General features: G+C 42.5%; 1 protein-coding gene and 1 pseudogene across 2 annotated transcripts in view; one reads left to right on the top strand and one right to left on the bottom strand.

The window, feature by feature from the left end:
• Positions 1-25,881, top strand: part of AK4 (adenylate kinase 4) — an 81,684-nt gene that overhangs the window by 25,639 nt on the left and 30,164 nt on the right. For both annotated transcript variants that reach the window (XM_060023309.2, XM_060023300.1), the window contains exon 3: positions 9,240-9,359. In XM_060023309.2, coding sequence (XP_059879292.1) covers positions 9,240-9,359 — 120 coding nt within the window. The remainder of the gene's footprint in view (positions 1-9,239; positions 9,360-25,881) is intronic.
• LOC132425376 (phosphatidylinositol polyphosphate 5-phosphatase type IV-like) lies at positions 24,077-24,862 on the bottom strand (annotated as a pseudogene).

The following is a 25,881-nucleotide window of genomic DNA, read 5'->3' on the forward strand; positions in this document are numbered from 1 at the left end:
ACGTGGGCTCTGTAGTTTGTGGCACACAGGCTCGCTTGTTGAGGCGTGCGAGCTCAGTAGTTGTGGTGCGTGGGCTTAGTGGCCCCATGTCACGTGGGATCTTAGTTCCCCGACCAGGGATCGAACCTGCATCCCCTGCATTGGAAGGCAGATTCTTTACCACTGGACCACCAGGGAAGTCCCAGAGCATACACTTTTTTTTTTTTTTTTTTTTTTTTGCGCGGTACGCGGGCCTCTCACTGTTGTGGCCTCTCCCGTTGCGCAGCACAGGCTCCGGATGTGCAGGCTTAGCGGCCATGACTCACGGGCCCAGCCGCTCTGCGGCATGTGGGATCCTCCCGGACTGGGGCACGAATCCGTGTCCCCTGCATCGGCAGGTGGACTCTCAACCACTGTGCCACCAGGGAAGCCCCCGAGCATACACTTTTTAATAATTATGTTCATGAGTCTGTCCCCACTCCTCATTCTTGGAGGTGTTCTTACATTTGTATCTCTTGTGCCTTGCGTGTGGTAGATGCACAGAATATTTTGGTTAGATAAGTGGCACGTTCCTGGGGAAGAGAGTTTTCACCTGTGGCTCTGAGTAATTGGAGTGACTCGCGTACACTAGGGATAAAGTGGGAGGTCTCTGGTAGGGTGCTGGCAGGGTCATTGCACAGCTGGTTGGAGGCCCATGCCACAAAACACCCTTGTCATGGTTGTCCTTACGCTGGCACTTTCTGGGCTAGTTACTGAAAAAAGTATTTGACAAAGAAAGACACAAGACAGATATATTCAAATCAAATAAAAAGACCTCACTTGCCTTTGCTTAAAGTATTAATAGTAGTTGAGGTTTGGTTTCAAGAGACTTCCATTCCAGTAGTGGATTTTACCTGACTAAAGTTGATTATCTTTCTTAATCTCCACCTTTGTTAAAACAGATCTTTTTGTCTCCAGTGTCAAGAGATTAAGGGATCCTGGTTGACTTTCTGTTAACTCTGGACTAGGATTTTAGGGATAACTCTTCAGTGGTCAAAGGTGAATTAGCTGGCAGGTTGAATATTGGACCAAATACCCTCATTTAGTTTGTGACCAATAGCCTCTTTCTGTTTCAAAATATATTTATACAGAATTTTATTGACAACGTAAGAGCTTGTATAACTTAATGTGATAATTACCAACTATTTAATTTTTTTACCTGACAGAGTAAAATTCCATAAAATTTTGCTATTGAAAGCTTTCTGTGGCTGGCACCTGATCCCCGTGTTTAGGTTCTGAGCTCTGGGACAGGCCTCCTCTGAGGTTGGCACAGGGCCTGGCCCATGGTAGATGCTGAATAAATATTAACTGAGTGAGTATTAAGTGGATTCAGAGAGTATTTAAACCATGAAACCAACCACATCCCATATTCTCCAGTTTCCCCTGAGTGAAGTGTTTACCATCTCCCCCCACCGCCGCATTCCAGTAATCTGCCTTTCACATATTGGACCTTTATGCATTTATTTCTTTTTGGAAGTCATTCAGTCTCTGGAATGTTTGAGCTGGCAGTTGTGAATATTTAGGGCGGCTATAGAATGGATTTTGTGCCACCTACTTATCTGCGAGTGTTTTCTCATGGTTTTTCTAAAGAAATGTTATTTGCTTAGTGGCTCTCCTAGTTATTTAGACAAAGGTATTTTTTTTTCTTTTCTTTCTTTTTTATAAATTTATTTTATATTTGGGTCTTTGTTGCTGCGTGCAGGCTTTCTCTAGTTGCGGCGAGCGGGGGCTACTCTTCGTTATGGGCTTCTCACTGTGGTGGCTTCTCTTGTTGCGGAGCACGGGCTCTAGGCACGTGGGCTTCAGTAGTTGTGGCACGTGGGCTCAGTAGTTGTGGCACGCGGGCTCAGTAGTTGTGGCTCGTGTGCTCTAGAGCACAGGCTCAGTAGTTGTGGTGCATGGGCTTAGTTGCTCTGTGGCCTGTGGGATCTTCCTGGGCCGGGGATCAAACCCGTGTCCCCTGCATTGGCAGGTGGATTCTTAACCATTGCACCACCAGGGAAGTCCCGGTGTTTTCTTTTTAATCAAGATAATTCAAATCGTGTGCCCCAAATCTTCCCCTTTTAGCAGTGGACAGTGTTTTGCCATATTTGCTGCCCAGAATACAATGATCTATGTCAGTCTGTTAAGGCGAATATGGACAACTTTAATGTGAAAGAACTGAGGTCAATAAAAATATCTTCCATATAGCCTGGAAGCCTGAGTTTTGGAGAAATGACCTATTTAATAGGTACTTAAGTTCTGTGTTATCTTAAATTTTTCTATTTGGTGTTATTTTAAATATACAACTTAATAGGTAGTGTTAAATTCTGAAAACTTAGATGTTGTCTGATCTGGCTAGAAATTGAAAATATATATTTCTCAAGGTAACCAAGGTCATGTCTATTTTAATTTATATTTAGTAGTAATTAAATGGAATAGGTTTTTAAGATGCATTGCTACAAAATTTATATTGTCAAAGAGGTGTATTTTCTTCTAATACATTTAACATTGACAATGGTAATCTATATCTATACATACACGTACATACATAATTTTATAATACATACCATTTTGTCATCTGACACTTTCCATTTCTGAAGAAAGTTTTTCCAAATGTGGCCTTAATCTCTGGTGTTCTGGTCAATCTCATAAACACAGGATTAGTTTTATTTTTATTTTTTAGTTGTTGTGACACTTAAGATATGCAAAGCTGTTGGCCTTTATTTGAATTACTCTTAATTTATTAAGTTTATTTTTGAAACCTTCCTGGTCGTTTATGGTTTATTATTTTAGTGAGTGTGTGTGTGTATGTGTGTGCGCGTGCACATACGTGTACACACTAAGGATGCAAAAGTAGTGTAAGACAACGTACGTGTAGGTACAGCCTTTCTTTGGAATACTGCTTGAGGAATTGGAGCAGGTATGTGTTTTATCCAAACATGCTGGCATTAGCGTTTAATGATACTGCTTTCTCCTCCAAGCAAACTGACAAGGGCAGATGGAGGTCCTGTTTTCTGGAATGGGCTTGTCTTCTAACTAGTGTTTTATTTCAGATTGCTGCTATAGTGAAGTCTTCATTCAGGTGTAGATATGTTAAGGCCACTTTGCTCTGGCTGCTCTTGGCTTTTCCTGGTTTTTAGGAGGGGTGGGGTGTGGAGTGAGAGACATGGAGCAAGTTTGATTTTGTATCAGATTAGAGGGCATGCTGTCTGTCCTGCTCCAGAGAAGAGCCCGGGCTGCCAAAAATGGGAAAGGATGCTGCTTAGATCTTTCTCTTCACTAGTAAATTGGATGAAGATGGTTCTGGAAGTCTTCCACAGGGTTATTTTGAACTTGGAGTTGCACAGTCTCCGTTGGGTTAGCTCAAGGTACTCTCAAGGGCCAGAAGGTCTTCTGATGTTACCTCTGCTTTGGACCAGGCCTGTTTGTGCTTGGATTATTGTCACAGCCTCCTTGGCTTTCACCATGCCAACCCTGTCCAAATTTCACATCGCCGTGGGCGTTGGCTTGTGTAGTCACACAAGGCCCTGCGCTTAGTGTAATGCTCTGCTGTTGCCACCTAGAAATTTTTAGTTTTTGAACAAGGAGGCTCCATATTTTCACTTTGCGCTGGGCCCTGCACGTTAAATAGTTGGCTTTAGCTGTGGGAATGGCATTTCTGGAACTACCCATTTTTCCTTTAGTCCCTCGAAGCCCAGACTCCTTAACCTACCTGTCTAGCTCTCTCTCATGGCGTGGTTTTGTCAGATGTCACTAATTGAAGTTCCTCGAAGTATGCCAAGCAGCCCCATGCCTCTGCAACGTTGGGTCCTGGTGTTTCCTTCTCCCCAGTTTTCCCTCCCTGACCTCATTCATTGCTATTCATAGTTTGAAAGGCTGAGGAAATAAGACTGAGCTATGAAACCCTACATGGCCGTCTCACCTAGTTAGTACTGATCACACTTCGTCTATATTTCCCTTGAAAAGGTTGATACCTGGCAAAGTTGAGCTATCTATGATCTTGGGGAAATGCTTCTGTAATAACTGTATAGGAAGATCACATTGATTTTTGCCAGGGGAAAAGAATTCTCTGTAATCTTCAGTGTATTCATTCATTCATGCAACAAAATTTTATGGAGTTATCTATACATGCCAGATTATATTCTAAGCACTGAGGATATGGCAGTGAGGAAAGTAGTATTATTTTTTCAATGAACTAATAGCAATATTCTGATGGGGGAGGACAGAAAGTGAATTCACAAATACATCAATATACAATATGTAAAGTCTGTAGTTCTAGAAAATAATGCACAGTAGGATAAGAGAGTAGAGGGTGATAGGGGTGTGTGTTTGTGCTTGTGCTGCTGAGATAGGGTGGGAAGCCCTTTTTTTTTTTTTTCGCTGTACGCGGGCCTCTCACTGTTGTGGCCTCTCCCGTTGCGGAGCACAGGCTCCGGACGCGCAGGCTCAGCGGCCATGGCTCACAGGCCCAGCCGCTCCGCGGCATGTGGGATCCTCCCAGACCGGGGCACGAACCCGTGTCCCCTACATCGGCAGGCGGACTCTTAACCACTGTGCCACCAGGGAAGCCCCAAGAAGCTCATTTTGAGGTTATACTTAATCAGAGATCTGGATGCAATGAGGGCTTGACCCATGTGAAATTCTGGAGGACAGAGCGTTCCCTGCGGAGGAAAGAACAAATGCAAAGGTCCTGGCGAGGGCACATGCTTATGATCTTCAGGAAAGTGCAAGGAGGCTGTTGTGTCTGGAATAGGATGGGCAATGAGGAGAGAAGTAGGAGATGGGGTCAGAGAACTAGGGCCTAATCACACAGGGCCTTGGAGACCAAGGTGAGGACTTGGCTTATACTTTCAATGAGATGGGAAGTCATTGGAGGGTTATGATGGGCTTGCATTTTAAAAGGATCACTCTAGCTGCTGTACTTATTGCAAAGGAGCCATCTCGCATGCTACTGACAAGCCAGGTAAGCTAAGAATTGAGAATTGGCTGTTTAGGTAGTCTAATTATTTATTCTTTTGGTTGACTGATACGTGGAACACCCCAGAAGCAATCTTTTGATTTTGTAGATGGTCAATGATTGGTATGGGTAAAGGACCCACTTTGATCTTAGCTATGAGATGGTTTATCAGTCTGTTGGTTCTCTGACCAATTGTCTCCTCTTCACCCTATAAAGATTTCTAAATTAGGTTTCGGAGTGTATCTAGCTGCTGCCTTCCTTTGGCTCAGCTTTCTGAGAAGCCATGCGCTCCTGTTAACTACCAGGGTGGTCCAGGGCCATCGCTGCCCTTCTCTCTCCTCACAACGACATAGCCTGTTCTGCAGCATCCCCACAGCTTGCTCAAATTTGTTGACCAATTGTTACTGTTGCACTATTATGTTTTGATCAGTTGTCTTGGATATGAGAGACACTGTGGAAGTAGAATTTCAAAATCTTCATGTTCAGTTAGATATAAAAGAATGGGAAAAATCAAGAAAATCAAGACAACTGTGCTTAACCTTAGGTGACATCCCCTTATTCATGGGGAATAGGTTCCAAGGCCCCCAGTTGATGCCTGAAACTACAGAGAGTACTGAACCCTATATATATACATATATATATGTATATATATATATAGTATGTTTTTTCTCTATACATACATACCTAGGATAAAGTAATTTCGATAAAGTAATTTTATGGTAAAGTAATTTATAAATTAGGTAAAGTAAGAGATTAACAACAATAATTAATAAAATAGAACAAATTACCAAAATGTTCATTGCAGCTCTATTTACAATAGCCCAGAGATGGAAACAACCTAAGTGCCCATCATCGGATGAATGGATAAAGAAGATGTGGCACATATATACAATGGAATATTACTCAGCCATAGAAAGAAATGAAATTGAGCTATTTGTAATGAGGTGGATAGACCTAGAGTCTGTCATACAGAGTGAAGTAAGTCAGAAAGAGAAAGACAAATACCGTATGCTAAGACATATATATGGAATTTAAGAAAAAAAAATGTCATGAAGAACCTAGGGGTAAGACAGGAATAAAGACACAGACCTACTAGAGAACGGACTTGAGGATATGGGGAAGGGGAAGGGTGAGCTGTGACAAAGCGAGAGAGAGGCATGGACATATATACACTACCAAACGTAAGGTAGATAGCTAGTGGGAAGCAGCCGCATAGCACAGGGAGATCAGCTTGGTGCTTTGTGACCACCTGTGGGGGTGGGATAGGGAGGGTGGGAGGGAGGGAGACGCAAGAGGGAAAAGATATGGGAACATATGTATATGTATAACTGATTCACTTTGTTATAAAGCAGAAACTAACCCACCATTGTAAAGCAATTATACCCCAATAAAGATGTTAAAAAAATAAATAAATAAAAAATAAAATAGAACAATTATAACAATATACTGTACTAAAAGTTACGTGAATGTGGTCTCAGAGTATCTTATTGTACAAATTTAATGCATTTTTCATCTTAACTAAGCCCTTATCATGCACTGTGTTCATAACTTCTGCAGTTTGAGGTTCAGCAGCAAAACTGGCATGAATTTCTTTTTCCTTCTTCGCAATTTCACGGATAGATTTGTTCTTACCATATACCTTAGCAGCCTCAGCATACAATGTTTTTCGTTCCTCCTTAAGTCGAACTTTTACCTTTTCACTTAAACGAAGCACTTTACAGCTTCTCTTTAGCACACCCAAATGGCCAACATCACTCTTCTTGCACTTTGTGTCATTATTATGTAAAATATGGTCACTTGAAGGTACTGAGACAGTTGATCTGATAACCAAGACAGCTACTAAGTGACTAACAGGTGGGATACTCTGGACCAAGGGATGATTCACATCCCAGGCTGTATGGAGTAGGACGGCAAGAGATTTCATCATGCTGCTCAGAACGGCACCCGATTTAAAACTTACGAGTTGCTTATTTCTGGAATTTTCCATTTAATATTTTCAGACCGTGGTTGACCTTGGGTAACTTAATCCAAGAAAACTGCGGATAATGCAGGACTCCATTACTGAGGAGGCAGGAAACACTAGGTTAAGAGCAGAGTGGGAGGGGAATGTTGAGTTTGTACAGGATACGTGTCAGAGGTGTCAGTGGAAGCCATGTAGGAGAGTCAGGAGATAATCAGAGGCCTTAGACGTATCATTTTTGATACTGTTCTCCATTAAATTACTGAATTCAGATATATCCTAATACCATAAATCCTCCATCTGAAGGGACCTAAAACATGAATTAAGCCCAATCCCCAATCCAGTTTTCAAAATCTCTCTATAATATCCCTTCCTGGGCAGTCTCCATTCAAACATTTCCTTAGACAACTTTTCCCGTCCATTTATAATTCCTACTACTAGTCCTAATTCTAAGCCCTGAGGATTAAATAAATTAATGCCTTTTCCATGGGCCAAGTAACAGGTTATGGGTAAGTTGTTGTCATGGCCTTCTCTGGTTCTTCTCTTTTCCAAACAAGACAATTCCTACTCATTACTGTTTCCTCATGGGATATTTGGAGGCAGTTCACGTCTTGGTCTCTCACCTTGGAAGATGTGTATTTGTTGTTTATATGTACCTTAAAGTTTGGTGGATGAGACTAAGAACAGGGCTCTGGGGCTGGCCTGACCATTGCAGAGCAAACACCAAGCTTGTCAGTTACTCTGAGCGTTCTGTCTGACAGTGATTTTTCAGATATAAAACATATATACCTTACAGGTATTACTGAAGAGAACTGAAAGCATGCATTCACACAAAAACTTGTACACTGCAGCATTATTCAGAATATCCAAAGAGTGAAAAGAAATATGATATGTCCATACAATGGAATCATAATATTAAGCCATGAAAATGAATGAAGTACTGTAGGTGGTACAACATGGATGCATCTTGAAAACATTATGCTAAGTAAAGGAACCAGACACAAAAAACCACATAGTGTGCTTCCATTTATGTGAAATGTGCAGAGTAGGCAAATCTATAGACAAAAAGTGGATTAGTAGAAGCCAGGGCCTAGAGGGAGGAGGAAATGGGGAATGACTGCTAATAGGTACAAGGTTTCTTTCTGGGGTCATATAAATGTTCTGAAATTCGGTAGTGGTGATGGTTACACAACGCTGAGGAAGCATTAAAAAACCACTGAATTGTACACTTTAAGATGGTGAATGTTGTGGTGTGTGAATTATATCTCAGTAAAACTGTCATTAAAAAATATGGGTATTACCTCCTGTCTAAAGTTGAGGATCTTAGGAATCAATGAAATAACACGTATAAGTGCCTGGGATAATATGTACTCTCGGTTAAGATGGTTACTGTTGCGCTTAAGGAAAGTAATACTGCTTAGAGATCAGTAACTGCAACTTTTAGTCACTGTTACGTTTGTCGAATATTACCTGTTAAATCGTATGCAGTCAACAAATCCTTGTTGAATGAATGTGTTTTGTTCACATTCATGTTTAGCCACATATATGTTCTGTTTCTTGCACGTTACCGAATCCATATCATTGGGCCTAATTTTGAGATCCTTGTCCAGTGATGGGAACTCTTCACCGCCCACGTTTCAGTGTTGAAGTCAGAGTTGGGAGTATAGGCTCAGTCTGGGGAAGGAAGGGCTCTGCCTTAAATTCTAGGTGAAGGTGGAGGCTAAATGATTCTTGAGCTTTCTAACCTAGTAATATAATTCTGCTATATGTTTTTATAAGAACTTAATTGGCCTGTCAAGAATGTGTTTCTTAATGGTTCATTATCAGATCCCTGGAGAGCAGAGGACTTCATCTTGGTTAAAAAAAGAAATTCAGTTCCTAGAAATTTAGCAGATTTAAACTGCTAATTTGTTCTCCTGAACCCAACTTACAATTTCCACATATAAGAAATTGTTATTTTAAATTATGATATGAGCATTTTTTTCTTTGAAAAAAATTTTAAAATTCACATCTTTTTATGAACTTGGCATTCCACTAATAACACTGCGTTGCTTCTACAACTGCGTCAGCAAGGTGCCATCTGCTTATCCTGAGGCTCATGAAAAGAAATAAACCGGTTGATGTTTGTGTCATCCAGCATTCTTTCTAGAAGAGCAGTGGAAAATTTTTCCTTTGGTCTCTAAGGAGTGGTTGTGCCTCTCAGCTTCCCCGTGCCATCAGGGAGGAATGAGAAAGAAGGCAAAACTGTCAGAAAAGAGTTTGTAAGTTTTTTTTTTTTTTGAAGCTTCTTTTTTGAGAGTGTCTTTTTCCTGTCTTTAATAGAAGTTGGTGATATGGCAAAGCAGTACATAGAGAAAAGTCTTTTGGTTCCAGATCACGTGATCACACGCCTCATGCTGTCAGAGCTGGAGAACAGGCGCGGCCAGCACTGGCTACTGGATGGTGAGTTGAACGTGTGGGTCCGCTGGACCTCTGCCAATAGTGGGTCATTGTCTCCTTGCACACTCCCGTATTTCTTACAGGTTGCAAAATGCCCTTTTCCCCTAAACGTTCAGTCATCTATTTAGACATACTCCAGTTTGGCAACGTGATAGAAACCTCACGTGGTGAAACCTTTTAATTCCTCTGTCTGCAGACCACCATCCCTAGAGCCGTCAGCTTGAAGCAAACCTTCACTGAATTCCTGTTATTGTTCCAGTTTTGATCGTGCCTTTGTTTCCATGACTAAGTTGTCATAAGTATGACTCATCTTAAATCAGAGGTTCTTTCATTCAAAATAGGCCACATAAATTAAAAGCATTAGTTATCATTTTTTACCTGTCAGATTAAAAAAGATAGAAAATCTGAAAACCATAAGAGTATAGGAAGTAAGTATTCTTGAGAGGATAAAATGGGCAACCTTTGGAGGGCAGTTTAGCAGTCTTTATATTTTTTGATTCAGCAATTCCCTGCTTGATTTCTTGCCTAAAGATGTATGTTAAAGGATGCTTGTTTTCAGTGTTATTTGTAAATAGCAAGACACCGGTAACAACCTATCTATCTATCATAGGGTTGCCTTAAATTTTGGTATGTCCATTAACCAAATAATCTGTACCTCTGTGTTGATATGGATAGAGCTCTAAGGTAAACTGCTGAGTGAAAAAAGCTAGTTGCAGTGTAGTTAATATCATATACTATTATCTCCATAAAAATGGAGTGACAGTATAATATTACTATATATACTTACAAACACATACATAAGCTGTCTTTGGAAGGTTATAAAAAACTGATACTAGTGGTTGGCTCTGGGTAAAGATTAGGGTTGGGAGAGAGATTTACCTTTCACTGTATATACTACCCATTCCTATTGTTTGATTTTTAATATTTAAATGATACATAGGCCTGATTTTTTTTAAAAAACTCAGACAAATATCATGTGATACCACTTATATGTAGGACTAAAAAAATGATACAAAATCAACTTACTTACAAAACAGAAATAGACCCACAGACATAGAAAACAAACTTATGGTTACCAAAGGGGATAGCAGTGGGGAGGAGATAAATTAGGAGTTTGGGATTAACATATACACACTACTATATGTAAAATATGTAAACAACGTGGACCTACTGTATAGCACAGAGAACTATATTCAATATCTTGTATTAACCTATAATGGAAAAGAATATGAAAAGTATATATATTCAATTATACATATAACTGAATCACTTTGCTGTATGCTTGAAACTAACACAACATTGTAAATTAACTATACTTCAATTTTATAAAAATGGTTAAAAAAAACTCAGTCACTCCTATGGTACTTAACCCAGGAAGATGCATACAGATGCTCACACACACAATACTGCACAGTTTTGTACTCGAGGAAGCTGGAATTAAGAATCATCTACTTTTAAGTGTTACCAGTATAAATCTTTTCATTTATTAAAGGGAAAAAATGGACTGGATGGATTATTTGTCTTACTCTTTAATAGCAGGATTCCTTGGCAATGAAAATAAGAACTTGATGAATATACTGCTTTCTAGGTACAGAAAGGGTAGTGAGATTTATATATAAGAAACTTCTTTCCATTGCAGAGTAGTTTTCCTTCAGTTCACACAATGCACTTTTTCCTATCTCAGCAAGTTGCGACAGCTGAAACTTTGATGTTTGCCAGCCACAGAGAAGCCAGAGTGAATTGTCCTACATTTTAACTATCAGATTGCCTATATTTCTCCTAACGTCTGGAGCCGTAAATCTCCATAATGACCAACTTGTGGTAGAGTATTTATTCTATATTGGTGTTTCTCAAAGTGTATAGTGTGCAGTGTTAGTAATGGCTAGACAAAAAACAGACTTTGTAGTTGAATGTGTTTAGAAAATGTCAATTTAGGGCTTCCCTGGTGGCGCAGTGGTTGAGAGTCTGCCTGCCGATGCAGGGGACACGGGTTCGTGCCCCGGTCCGGGAAGATCCCACATGCCGCGGGGCGGCTGGGCCCGTGAGCCATGGCTGCTGAGCCTGCGCGTCCGGAGCCTGTGCTCTGCAACGGGAGAGGCCACAAGAGTGAGAGGCCCGCGTACCGCCAAAAAAAAAAAAAAAAAAAAAGAAAATGTCAATTTAAATGTTAAATGTTGCTTGAATTTACTGAGCACTTACTGTATGCCAGGTATTGTTCTGAACATTTGATATTTATTATCTCATTCAATTCCTACAATATCAAGGTAGAGACTGTTATTTCCATTTATTGATGAGAAAACAGAAGCAAAGGAAGGTTCACTTGCCTATCCAAAGTTAGTAAGTCCAAAGTTAACCAATTTCTTAGGACTTTAATGAACCTTTAATATGATAATGTGATTTAACTCTTCATAGAAGGAAATGTCACAAGGCGTTCTGAATGTATATGACCATAGAATCTCCTACCCTACCTATAACCTCTGGGATTTGTTCTATGGTCCATTCTTTGTGAACTATACTATTCAACATTTATTCTTCACTTTGGAGGTGTTCTGAAAAGTTGACTATAGAGTAGATCATATCTTTCTAGAATGCCTTCCATTAAAAAAAATCAGGACCTATGTTCTCATGGGACTGAGACTGAACTGAAAACTTTTGTCAAGAGAAAGGCTATAATGGCCCGTGGAAGGCATGTGTTTATCAGGCAGTAATGAATAAAGCTCCTACTGTGTGTTAGGCACTATCAGGTGCTGCTGATAAAATGACAAGACACTTTCTGTATTCTTACGGGACTTATATTACAGTAGGGGAGTCAGGTGTGTAAAAAATTGACAGTATAATAAAATCATATACATGTGGTACACTGAAGACACAAAGGAGAAAGTTGTCGGTTCTATTGGTGGGAGGCAGGAGTGGAACAACTTTATGGAAAAAGAGATGACTAGAGACATGTCCTGCAGGTTGACTAATGGGGGTTGGGAAGAAGGATTTTTTCAGCAGAGGCGCAATGTGAACTGGGTAAGAGAGGAATGACTTAGCCTAGTGTTTTCCTGGGCCTGCAAACAGAGAGACAGGGGAAATCCTGGGGTGATGGACTTTGATTCTATGCAGAGATGGTGGAACTGGAAATTTTTGGCTATAGGGACCACTGAAGAGTTAAAAAGGGGAATAACATAATCGGATGTATTTGTGTTTCAGAAAGACTATTCTGTTAGCAGCAGAGCTATTAGATGCTGGGGTAGGGGAGGAGGTGGTGACTAGAAGCTGAGTAAGAGATTGTTGGCACAATTGGGCCAAGAGATGCTGAAGGCCTGAATTTAAGCACCAGCAGTGAGATGGCGAGGAGGCACCATTCCTGAAAGACTGCATTGAGGAGGAAGAATTGACAGGAGTGTGACTGATGTTAGGCACTGTAGCCCTGGGGTTTTCTTTGATCGCCTTCCCAGCTTTTGGAGTTTCTTGGCTGTCATCACCTTCCCTACACTTCTCCAGCTATGGTAATTTCTCCAGACTGAATATTTAACTCAAAAAAGTTAGGCTCCCACTACTTCTTCTTATGTGGGTGTTTGCCGGGACTGATAAACTTTAGCTCTGCCACCACCTAACAGTAATTTCTCTAGTTTAAATTCTTTAATTGTAAGGCTTCTCACCTTATAAAATAAACTTGTGTAGTTTTAAGTAAACTTAACTGTTTTGAAAAAGGATCATCTATGTTAAACTCCTTTGGGAAGGTGGTTAGTATAATAACCACTGATCCCAGTTAGAACCAGACTACCCCCTTTGAATCCCAGCTCTGCCATTGTCAGTGCCCTTGGGCAAGTTACCCATAGGTCTCTGCGTTGTTTTCCTCATGGAAAACAGAGATTACAAAAAGGATGAAGTAAGTGAATGTCCGGAAAGTGCTTATATTTGCCATATAGTAAGTGCTATATGAGATTTTGTGATTTGTTGTACATAAGGTCCAGGTCATGAATTTTTGTTTTTAGGTTACTACATGAAGTGTTAAGTTCAAAAATAGTTTAAAAATATTCAGCCACGTGAAGTTGGAAAAGTCAGCTTCAGATGTGAAATGTTTTATGTATCTTTTCACTGCTTTGTTTTGCTATGACTTCCTCTCGGTGAGTAACTGAAGTTCTTTTACCTCATAGGCCTGTTTTTAGTAAAGGACGTCAGTCTCCTAACTGATTTAGTTTGTATCTTTCTAAACACATCTGGTCATGGTTTCGGTTGTGATTTTTCTTTAAAGCTCTGGAATAAATCCATTTGGCAAAGTGAGGACCATCAAGAATGCTAAGTTCTGTGTTCAGTTTGAAACTCCTTATGTTCCAGGGCACGTGTTCTGCGGAGGACGTGCCTATGGAGCGTGCTAAAGGTGATTGCATGTGGAAAGGTCAAGAAAAGAATTCTGGATGATAGATGACTCATCGTCTTGGTCCATATGGCTGTAAACAGGCATCCTGCAAATGGTGGGTGGAAACACGTAGCATGGATGCAAACCAAGGGGACGCCAGGGGTGGCAGTGGATGGGCTTGGTGAGTGCTCTGTGGTTTGGTCAGCTATGTCCTTGCTAAAAACAGTTCAGCACCGCCTTGCCTTCACAGTGTGCTTTTTAGTTGGATAAGAAACACTCCTTTATGTGTTAATATGTGTATATAAGTGTGGTTTTTCCCCTCTTTCTTTCTTTCTTTAATTTCTTTAGACGTTTAATGTGTGACAGCGGTTTTCTGAAAATAATTTTAATTTTTAAGACAAATATTCAGCCAGAGGAATGTCATGCACAAGTCTTCTAATTTTGCTACGATGGTTTTGGGTTTTTTTTGTTTTTTAAAGAGGGTGTTTACTGCTTACTAGGTGATCTTAAGGTGAAGTAACTAGGGAACAATAACCAGCTCTTATAAATAACCAGCTCAAATACAAATTCTTCACTTTTTAAAAAGCAGCTGGCAGTGAGATGGGGCCCTAGGGAGGTGTATTAGGTAGTAGATTTTTCTTTTGTTTCTAAACTTGGTTGCCAAAACCTGTGCATTTAAACAGTAACCTGCAAGTTCTCAGGCTCAGTCCCAATTTATCTCAAGATGTAACAGAATTGTCTGCCAGGTGACTTTAGGTGTCATCTAAATATTTAAATTTGTTGTCAAAGTTCGGTTTGACAGAAAGCAATCTTAAATTTTGGAATTATAAGTGGAATATAATTTAAGCCTTTTCATTGGAGATAAAGATAACTTTACAAGGAGAGTCATCATTCAGTCCATGGTTGTATATTCCATTTGATTCATTCTGAGCACTAGCTGGTGCCTTCTGTGGGTAATTCTGGGATTTATTTATTTATTTTTAGCACAAGTCAGAGCCACTTCAGGGTGTGCCGTGTTTGTATGTGTTTGTTTTCCCTGAGAGGTGAATGATCTCAGACCTAAGATATTCCGGGATACATGCTCATTCAGAGCCCTTGGTATCCAAGTAAAAGGTGGATGCTGGGAAACCAGACTACAGATGGTGGAGCTACAGTATCTTGTCCTGATTTTGCAAATGTGTTTTACCATACTGAACTGTACATAACTGCTCTGACCTTATCCCCTTCATATTTTTCTTTCTGAATCAGACCTCTGAATGGTTTTACATCCCACTGGGCAACATATGCCTACAGAAAAAAAAGCTGACAATCCCGTGTCTTCTGAATCACATCTTTTAAGAAATGCCAAGGGCAATTTTTTTTCTGTTGCCCTTGTGAATGTAGGGTATGTTTCAAAAATAAAATGTATAATAGGTTTGTTTGGAAGGTCACTGAAGATATTCTCTTTGGAAAAAAAGAATCAGGCTTTCTTCTCGTGTGTGTGTGTGTGTGTGTGTGTGTGTGTGTGTGTGTGCGCGTGCGTGTGCGTGTGTGCATTTAAGAGGGTGATAGATTATTTTACTCATTTACCTTCAGATGTGTTTTTTTTTATTGAAGTATAGTTGATTTACAATTTCAGCTGTACAGTAACGTGACTCAGTTATAGACATATAGACATTCTTTTTTTTATATTCTTTTCCATTATGGTTTATCACAGGGTATTTAATTTAGTTCTCTGTTATACAGTAAGAGTACCTTCAGATGTTTAGTCCTGAAAAATATTGTCAGATAACATTTGTATCTTCGATCACCGTTAAGGCAATATGTATACTGTCATACCTTGGACAGAAGGTTTGAAGCAATTGGAGTGACTGCTAAAGAATGGAGTGTCATAGACTTGATGGAAATTTATTGGGTACAGTGGCTGTGTTCATGCCTGCTAAGCATGGACTGAACAATTGTAATCTTTGGTGCCTCACCAGGCTCATCCTTCTTGACGCGCTCATATGTATAGGAATGAATATGAAAATGAAAAAGATATGTATATGTACAGACACCAATACAGATATTAGAACTTAGCATTTCAATAATAAACTGCTGAGAAATTTAACAGAATTTAACAGAATGTTAAGTCTTTGTGAGGGTCATCTTTGGTTTAAATCACAGTATAAGAACTTTTTTTTTTAGACTTTTTATTGTATATTGGAGTATAGTTGATTAACAATATGTTAGTTTCAGGTGTACAGCAGAGTGATTCAGTTATACATATAGATGTATCTATTCTTTTTCAAATTCTTTTCCCATTTAGGTTATTACATGATATTGAGCAGAGTTCCTTGTGCTGTACAGTAGGTTCTTGTTGGTTATCCATTTAAAATATAGCAGTGTGTAGCCACAGCAATCAGAGAAGAAAAGGAAATAAAAGGAATCCATATCGGAAAAGAAGAAGTAAAGCTGTCACTGTTTGCAGATGACATCATACTATACATAGAGAATCCTAAAGATGCTACCAGAAAACTACTAGAGCTAATCAATGAATTTGGTAAAGTAGCAGGATACAAAATTAATGCACAGAAATCTCTGGCATTCCTATACACTAATGATGAAAAATCTGAAAGTGAAATCAAGAAAACACTCCCATTTACCATTGCAACACAAAGAATAAAATATCTAGGAATAAACCTACCTAAGGAGACAAAAGACCTGTATGCAGAAAACGATAAGACACTGATGAAAGAAATTAAAGCTGATACAAATAGATGGAGAGATATACCATGTTCTTGGATTGGAAGAATCAACATTGTGAAAATGACTCTACTACCCAAAGCAATCTACAGATTCAATGCAATCCTTATCAAACTACCACTGGCATTTTTCACAGAACTAGAACAAAAAATTTCACAATTTGTATGGAAACACAAAAGACCCCGAATAGCCAAAGCAATCTTGAGAACGAAAAACGGAGCTGGAAGAATCAGGCTCCCTAACTTCAGACTATACTACAAAGCTACAGTAATCAAGACAGTATGGTACTGGCACAAAAACAGAAAGATAGATCAATGGAACAGGATAGAAAGCCCAGAGATAAACCCACGGACATATGGTCACCTTATCTTTGATAAAGGAGGCAAGAATGTACAGTGGAGAAAGGACAGCCTCTTCAATAAATGGTGCTGGGAAAATTGGACAGGTACATGTAAAAGTATGAGATTAGAACACTCTCTAACACCATACACAAAAATAAGCTCAAAATGGATTAAAGACCTAAATATAAGGCCAGAAACTATCAAACTCTTAGAGGAAAACTTAGGCAGAACACTCTATGACATAAATCACAGCAAGATCTTTTTTGACCCACCTCCTAGAGAAATAGAAATAAAAACAAAAATACACAAATGGGACCTAATGAAACTTCAAAGCTTTTGCACAGCAAAGGAAACCATAAACAAGACGAAAAGACAACCCCAGAATGGGAGAAAATATTTGCAAATGAAGCAACTGACAAAGGATTAACCTCCAAAATTTATAAGCAGCTCATGCAGTTCAATAACAAAAAAACAAACAACCCAATCCAAAAATGGGCAGAAGACCTAAATAGACATTTCTCCAAAGAAGATATACAGACTGCCAACAAACACATGAAAGAATGCTCAACATCATTAATCATTAGAGAAATGCAAATCAAAACTACAATGGGATATCATCTCCTACCAGTCAGAATGGCCATCATCAAAAAATCTAGAAACAATAAATGCTGGAGAGGGTGTGGAGAAAAGGGAACACTCTTGCACTGCTGGTGGGAATGTGAATTGGTACAGCCACTATGGAGAACAGTATGGAGGTTCCTTAAAAAACTACAAATAGAACTACCATATGACCCAGCAATCCCACTACTGGGCATATACCCTGAGAAAAGCATAATTCAGAAAGAGCCATGTACCAAAATGTTCACTGCAGCTCTATTTACAATAGCCAGGAGATGGAAGCAACCTAAGTGTCCATCATCAGATGAATGGATAAAGAAGATGTGGCACATATATACAATGGAATATTACTCATAGAAAGAAACGAAATTGAGCTATCTGTAATGAGGTGGATAGACCTAGAGTCTGTCCTACAGAGGGAAGTAAGTCAGAAAGAGAAAGACAAATACCGTATGCTAACACATATATATGGAATTTAAGAAAAAAAATGTCATGAAGAACCTAGGGGTAAGACAGGAATAAAGACACAGACCTACTAGAGAATGGACTTGAGGATATGGGGAGGGGGAAGGGTAAGCTGTGACAAAGCGAGAGAGAGGCATGGACATATATACACTACCAAATGTAAGGTAGATCGCTAGTGGGAAGCAGCCACATAGCACAGGGAGATCAGCTCGGTGATTTGTGACTGCCTGGAGGGGTGGGATAGGGAGGGTGGTAGGGAGGGAGACGCAAGAGGAAAGAGGTATGGGAACATATGTATATGTATAACTGATTCACTTTGTTAAAAGGAGAAACTAACACACCATTGTAAAGCAATTATATTCCAATAAAGATGTAAAAAATAAAATAAAATAAAATATAGCAGTGTGTACATGTCAATCCCAAACTCCCTAAATACCCCCACCTCCAGAACCCTTCCCCCCAGTAACCATAAGTTCAGAGAACTTGGTTTTTATTCCATGACTCTTCCTTTGTTCAGTGTCCTTGGTGTCTGAATGAGCTCAGAGTATGTGACTGAAAAACATGGTAAAACTCTGGATCTCTTCTTCTTAATTTTGTTGGATTCTCTCCTGAGACCCTGTCCCTGTGTCCATTTCTGGTGGGTTTCTTCTGATTGATCTGACTGCTACCCCAGGATCAGGAACAATCTTAATATAGTAGACAATCCTGACTTTGTTTAATTCGGTTTGTGTTTTCAGGGAATGACTAGATTTTAACATGCGAGCACTAAGGGCCATATGGGAACCATATGTATACAGGTATTTGAACACATCCTAGAAAAACTTGGTTCAGAGCTCAAAAAACAAATTGAGTATACATGATTTGTGTATCCCATCGATCCATCGGAAGAGGGAGTAGCACGCTTCCCGACCTCATAGCCCAGGAGGAGCAAACGCTGCATTAAACAATCATAGTGTAGGATCTTGGGAGCACCAGTGAAGGGGGTGAGAGGGGAGAGGTAGCACAGAGGAGAAAGTGACTGGCCCTCTCTTGGGGGCGAGGGAGGCAGCTATTAGGAAGGTTCCTGGGAGAAGGTGACACCAAGAGCAAAATTTGGGAAGGGGGAATAAAGCACATTCTAGATGGAGGGAACATCATGTACGAAAGGTACAGAGGCATGAGAAAAGAATCTAAAAAAGAGTGGATATATGTCTATGTATAACTGATTCACTTTGCTGTACAGCAGAAACTAACACATTGTAAATCAACTATACTCCAATAAAAATTAATTAAAAAAAAAGGTATAGAGGCATGAAACAACAAGGTGTGTTCTGGAAACCACAAGTAGTTGGATAATCCTAGAGCTGAAAGTATGAGCAGATGAGGCTGGAAAAGTGGATGGGGCCAAAAGTTAAACACTTCTTGAAATTCAAAAACAGGGAGTTAAGTGTCAAAGTTAATATTATAAATGAGGTGGAAGGAAGTTAAAAATAAAATTTAAAACTGAGTTTGAAAGAGTGAATAATTTATATTTTAACTTTCCTTTCAACTAACATTTAAAAGTTAACTAAATTTAAAAAAAATTTTAAATTCAGACATACTTTAGGTATTAAAGCATGGTTTCCCTGTAGTTGGGCCTTTCGTGTCGTACACTTTCAGATGCACTTAGCTCATTTGCTAATGCTGCTTACTTAGAAGTCTGTAAAGTAAGGCACAGGATGAAACTAATTTTAGATGTTAGGAGAGGCTGCTTCCCTAATTTAGGAAGCAGGTATCTTGGGAATTGGATGAACTAAGACAATTCATTGCAAAACTACATCCAAAACTTATGAGGTATACTTTGCTGGTTTAATAATAAAACAATTATTGTACACTTACTATGCACAAAGTTCCATACTAAGAAAACAGTTATGTGGTGGAAAAAGCATGGACTTAGGAGTCAGGCCTTATTAGCTTGTAGTCTTTAGCAAGCAAGTTTACCTTTCCTGGTTTCTTTTTTTCTCATCTGTAAAATAGGAGTATGTATGTCATAGGTTTGCAAGGATTGGCTAACAAATGTAAAACTTGTAGTGGAGTTCTGGAACACAGTAGGTGGTCAGGTGTTAGATGTGTGTTCTTATTTTCAGTGTAAAGAAAATTTAATTGATAATTATTATTAATGTAAATATATACATAGACACTGATATAGATGTTAGAACTTAACATTTCAATAATAAACTGTTGAGAAACTTAACAAAAATATTGTCATTCTAATAAATAAGGATCATCATTTTTACCCCTCACTAAGTACACTTGGCTTACGTAAAGCCTAAGTAAATAAAATCAGTCATCTTCCATTAAACCTTACCTAGTAAATATAAAACAAAACAGGATAAAACTCTCTTGATTTTCCTATTACTAATACGAAAACTCTGATTTTGGAAAGAAGAACAAGTTGATTAGGGTTAAAAGTAGAAGGTGATGTGGAAAAATGCAGACAATTTATTTTATTTTGGGGCTGCACTGTGCGGCTTGTGGGATCTTAGTTCCCCAACCAGGGATTGAACCCAGGCCCTCGGCAGTGAAAGTGCCAAGTCCTAACCACTGGACTGCCAGGAAATTCCCACAGATGATTTAACTTCACCTTTTTTATACTGTTTTTATAGAAATTATACATGATCACTATAAAACACTCAGGCCATATGGAAAAATGCAAAGAAAGGCAACAAATTGCCTAAAATCCTACTAGCCAGAAATAACCAGGGTTAACAATTGCAAACAATCATTGTAGATACCTCTCCATGCACATATGCAGATAAAAATCTATAAGAATGATATCATCCTTTACATTCTTTAAAAAAGGCAATTAATTTTACTCAAATTTAATATAGCAAAAGCTAAAGTGAACCCTAAGGAATTATCACTGAGTTTCAGATAAAACTTTCTTCATCACCAGGGATATTAATTCCTATGGGAGCCCCTTAAGAAGATGAAAGATGGGACTTACCTGGTGGCACAGTGGTTAAGAATCCGCCTACCAATGCAGGGGACACGGGTTCGAGCCCTGGTCTGGGAAGATCCCACATGCTGCGGAGCAACCAAGCCTGTGCGCCACAACTACTGAGCCTACGCTCTAGAGCACGCAAGCCACAACTACTGAGCCTGCAAGCCACAACTACTAAAGCCCGCGTGCCTAGAGCCCGTGCTCTGCAACAGAAGAAGCCACTGCAATGGGAAGTCTGTGCACCCGCAGCAAAGAGTAGCCCCCGCTCACCGCCCACGTGCAGCAACAAAGACCCAACGAAGCCTAAAATAAATTTATTTTAAAAAATGTGAAAGACATTAGGAGATGACAAATTTGTTTTTTTTAGTCTCACATTTCAAATTTAGAGAATATACTTCCTCCCATCTCCTCTCCCCTTTCTTCCAATTTTTTTAGCTTTTATTGTTAAAATTTATTATAAATTTCTCTGTAACTTTAGTTTCCCATTTTTTTGGTCTTACAGTTAAGAAATTTTAATGAATTCTGTGCACTCGTTTTTTTTCCCACTACCACTTCTCTTAATTTTATTTTAATTAATCTTAGTTATGTCCCTGAATATACCAGAAACCATTGAATAGTACACTTTAAATGAGTGGCTTGTATGGTATATGATTTATATATGAGTAAGGCTGCCCTACTTTTTAAAAAAATTTATTGTATTGAAGTATACTTGATTTACAATGTGTTAATTTCTGCTGTACAGCAAAGTGATTCAGTTATACATACATATATATATATACACATACACATTCTCTTATTTTATTTTTTTAATTTTTAAATGTTTATTTACTTTGGCTGCACCGGGTCTTAGTTGCGGCACGTGGGATCTTCGCTGCAGCACGTAGGATCTTTTAGTTGTGGCATTCGGACTTCTTAGTTGCGGCATGTGGGACATAGTTCCCCGACCAGGGATCAAACCCGGGCCCCCTGCATTGGGAGCATGGAGTCTCACCCACTGGACCACCAGGGAAGTCCCCTGTGCTTTTAAATGGTTGGGAAAAAATAGTATTTCGTGACATGGGAAAATGCCCTGAAATTCACACTTCGGCCTCCCTGAACAAAGCGTTCCTGCCACACAGCCACGCTGTTGGTGCGAGGCCTGGGGCTGCTTTTTCACCCCCACGGCAGAGGTGAGCACTGCCACAGAGACCACACGGCTCACAAAATTGAAACAGTCACTATCCAGTCCGCCGACCTGTGTCCTAGGACACACACGGAGAGTCTGGAGGTGGGGAGCCCATCAACCCATTGTCGGCTGCTTGTGTGAGAGCAAAGCTGGGGATCTGATTTTGAGACGTGCTTCTCATTTTTATATAACAGGCGAGTCTACATAAATTGCATGAAATTTAAACAGTGAAATACTGTTTGGCCGCTCGGCCTGCAGGATCTTAGTTCTTAGGGCCACGGCAGTGAGAGCACCAAGTCCTAACCACTGGACAACACGGGAATTCCCTGTGAAATCATACTTTAAATGCACTAAGAGATCTCGCGCTTTATGAGAAACATGCTGAATTACTTTAACAAAGGAACCTGTTTTGTCCTAAAAGAACGCCCGGTGCTGATGGAGGGTGCAGGAGGGAGCCTGGGGGCCCGAGGAACCACCTGCCTGGCTTTCACTGCTGGGCTCACCAAGGGTGGGGGTGGGTAAGGATTACCTTCCATCTGCCCCCTGACCCCCAGAATCTGCGAATGTGACCTTATTTAGAAAAGGATCTTTGCAGACAGATGTAATTAGTTAAGGATCTTGAGATGAGGTCCTCCTGGATGAGGGTGACCCTAAGTCCAATGACCGCTGTCCTTATGGAAGAGGAGAGACAGACACAGAGAAGCCACGTGAAGATGGAGCCACAAGCCAGGGACGCCTGGGCCCCCAGCAGGTGGAAGAGGCAGGAAGGACCCTTGCTGGAGGCTCGGGAGGGAGCGCGGTCCTGCCGCACCTGGATTTCTGAATTCTGGACTCAGAACTGGGACGGGGTAACTCCTGTTTTAAGGCTCTCAGTCTGTGGTGCTTTGTTGCAGCCGCCCCAGGACACCAGAACAGGGATCGCCTCACTCTTCCCCTCCCCCGGTCCACGTCCGGAAGGGTTGGCGTAGGCCTGGTCTGGATGGGAGGGTGCGGCGGGGGGCGGTGGTGACAGAGCTCCCCGCGTCCCCCGGGGCCTAGGGCGTCCTGGCAGGGAGTGGATGGCGTGGGGCCCCCAAGTCAAGGCCGTGGCCCGATGTGCGCTTCAAACAACCTGCCCAGCCCCAGCCGACGAGGCAGGAGCCCTGAGAGCCCGCGGTCAGTGGCCAGGCCCAGCACGGACAGGGCGGCCTTCCGAGTCACAGCGTGGGCACCGCAGTGTGGCCCGACACCAGGCTCCCGGAGACGACGGGTCAGGAGAGAGCTGGTGGGCGTGGATAGGTTGGGCTCAGAAGCTCCTGGGACCCGGGTCCTGGTGAACCCTCATGGCTCTGGCTCGGGAGAGGTGGGCAGAGGTGCGAGATGGGACCTAAGCAGGAGGGCGGTGCCCGCCTCCCCTTTAAACTATGAAGAAGTCAAGACGGACTAATTCTTCAAGTCCTCTGAGGGGCCCGGAAGCCCGGCGTCCTATGAGATGCGAGACCCCTCTCCTTGCCCGCGGGGTCGGGGGGTGGGGCGATTGCTGGACAGCCCTCGGCAGCCCCAAGCACTGAGAAATCCCGGGGCGCTCCTGAGAGCAAAGTGCACAAGTCGGGCTCTGCCTGCGCCCCTCCCTGCCAGAGGTGGGCCCCGGGGACCCTCCCCTCGGGGCAGCCCAGCCGCTGTCACTGGGGCCCCTACCCCTGTCCAGCTCTCGGTCCTGGAAAAGTGCCGGCGCGTGCACAGGGCACAGCTGGCTAAACGCTGGTCCTGATCAAAGCGGCTACGGGGACACGGGTTCCACGACCCACCCCGGAGTCCTGGGCCGACCTGCACACATGGATGAAAGCTGCCCCCGACGGAGCAAGAAACGGGAAGGAAAACAGGGCCGCCCAGTGCGCAGAGGGACCTGTGTACCCCACTATCTGCTTCATAGGTGCCTGTGGGGCTGAGACGCAAAGGAAAAGCTGGGGAGGGCCTGGGAGATGGGGATCAGCGGAGGGAGACCCGCTGCAGCACATCAACACGCTTCCAGGGGAAGCTTCCTATGGTTCTCACGGGGCTTCTGAAGACCAACGAAGGCCACAGACCCAGGCCATGATGCCGCCCGCCCCCGAGGCCCTACTTGCTGCGGACATCCTTGGTGCGGATGGGCACCAGGAGGCTGAAGGTGGACCTGGCCCAGTGAAGGGACGTCACGGGCCAGGGGGCTCGGGAGCCGGCCGGGGTCCAGGCTGCTGTGGGCCCGGAACAGTCTGGCCTGTAGCTGCACCTTGCAGTCCGCGTGAGCCCAGTCCACCTTGTTTGCTGTCCGCAGGGCGTCGGAGGCGGCGTTGCCGTCCATAGCGGGCAGTGGGCGCCGGGGAAGCAGGCTGGCCAGCTGGTGGATGCTCCCGGTCGAGGCCCCATCCCGGTGCAGAGGTCCAGGGAAGTGCTGATCATTCCGGAAAGACAGTTACCCCGCGAGCAGGGACCTCCGCTGCCCGGGGCCCTGCGGGTTGTGGGGATCTCCTGCAGGGAGGTGCTCAGGCAGGGCGGGGAGCCACTGCCTGAGCCGGGGTCAGGGGTCCCGGGGGCCTCGTCCTGCGGGGTGCCCCCGGAGGGGCTGGCCCCATTCCTCGCGGCCAGGTCCTCACGGCTGGTTTGAAACCGCCTCTTCCTCCAGCCTTTCTCATCCAGGGACAGTGCTCGCTCCAGCCTGGGCCTCGGCGGCGACGGCGGCGGCGGCGGCGGCGGCTTCAGGCTGAAGGGTCTCCCGCTGGCCTGTGGGTCCTCGTTGCTGACTTGCGCTGGGGTGTCCAGAGGGAGCACTGGGCTCTTCTCGGGTCCGCAACGGTGGTCAGTGGCCGGGGACCCCGGGCGGGCGGCGAGGTCTTCATCAGTGTTTGGAAGCTGCCCCTTGAGCATCCTGCCTTCAGGCTGCAGATGCCGCTGGGCGGCCTCCGAGTGCTCCAGGCTCGCCAACTTGGATGGCAGAGTCCAGGCGCCAGCCCTCACACCCAGGGGCAGACTGGCCGAGCCGGGAGATGGCTCCTCCTGGGGCTGCTGGCGACGTGCAGTGTCAGGGATGTGTGGTCAGCCGTCGCTGGGCAAGGCGCGGAGGAGAGAAAGGGCAGCAGCTCCCCCTCGGGCTGGGGTGGTCCAGCTGGAATACAGCCAGCTGCTGCATGGCGGGGAGCCCTGATGGTCAAGAGTCCGCGGCAAGTCCCTCAGGGCGGCGTCCGCTCCCCAGCCCCGCGGGCTTCGGCAGCCGCTCCCCAGCAACTGGCAGGCAGGGTCGCCCACATTCTCTTTTAAAAATTTTTCATTGGAGTATAGTTGATTTAAAATGTCGTGTTAGTTTCTGCTGTATAGCAGAGTGAATCAGCTATACATATACGTATATGCACTCCTTTAAAAATTCTTTCTCCATATAGGTCATTACGGAGTATTGAGAAGAGTTCCCTGTGCTATACAGTAGGTCCTTATTAGTTATCTGTTTTATATATAGTGGTGTGTATGTGTCAATCCCAATCTCCCAATTTATTCCCCCCACCCCTTATCCCCCCTGGTAACCATAAGTTTGTTTTCTACATCTGTGACTCTATTTCTGTTTTGTAAATAACTTCATTTGTACTACTTTTTAACACAACTTTGCCATTCATCACCTGGTTGACTGGATTTTGTTGAATCCCTCTCTCCTCTCCTCTCCCACCCTCCTTGCAGAACAGCTCATGAGGTGCTATATTCCATGAGTTTTTGAGTTTGAAAATATCTCCTTATTGTTCAACAGTTGAGCTGACTGTGATATTCTTGAGTGGTCCTTGTGTCCTTTGCAGCCATGCTTCATCATCTTCTGGCCTGGATTATTGCTCTGTAGAAACCTAAGGCCAGTCTGACTTTTTTCCCTTTTGTGAATATAATTATTTTGTCCTGTATAGACTTCC

Source organism: Delphinus delphis, chromosome 1 (assembly GCF_949987515.2).
Source record: "Delphinus delphis chromosome 1, mDelDel1.2, whole genome shotgun sequence".
Taxonomy (NCBI): Eukaryota; Metazoa; Chordata; class Mammalia; order Artiodactyla; family Delphinidae; genus Delphinus; species Delphinus delphis.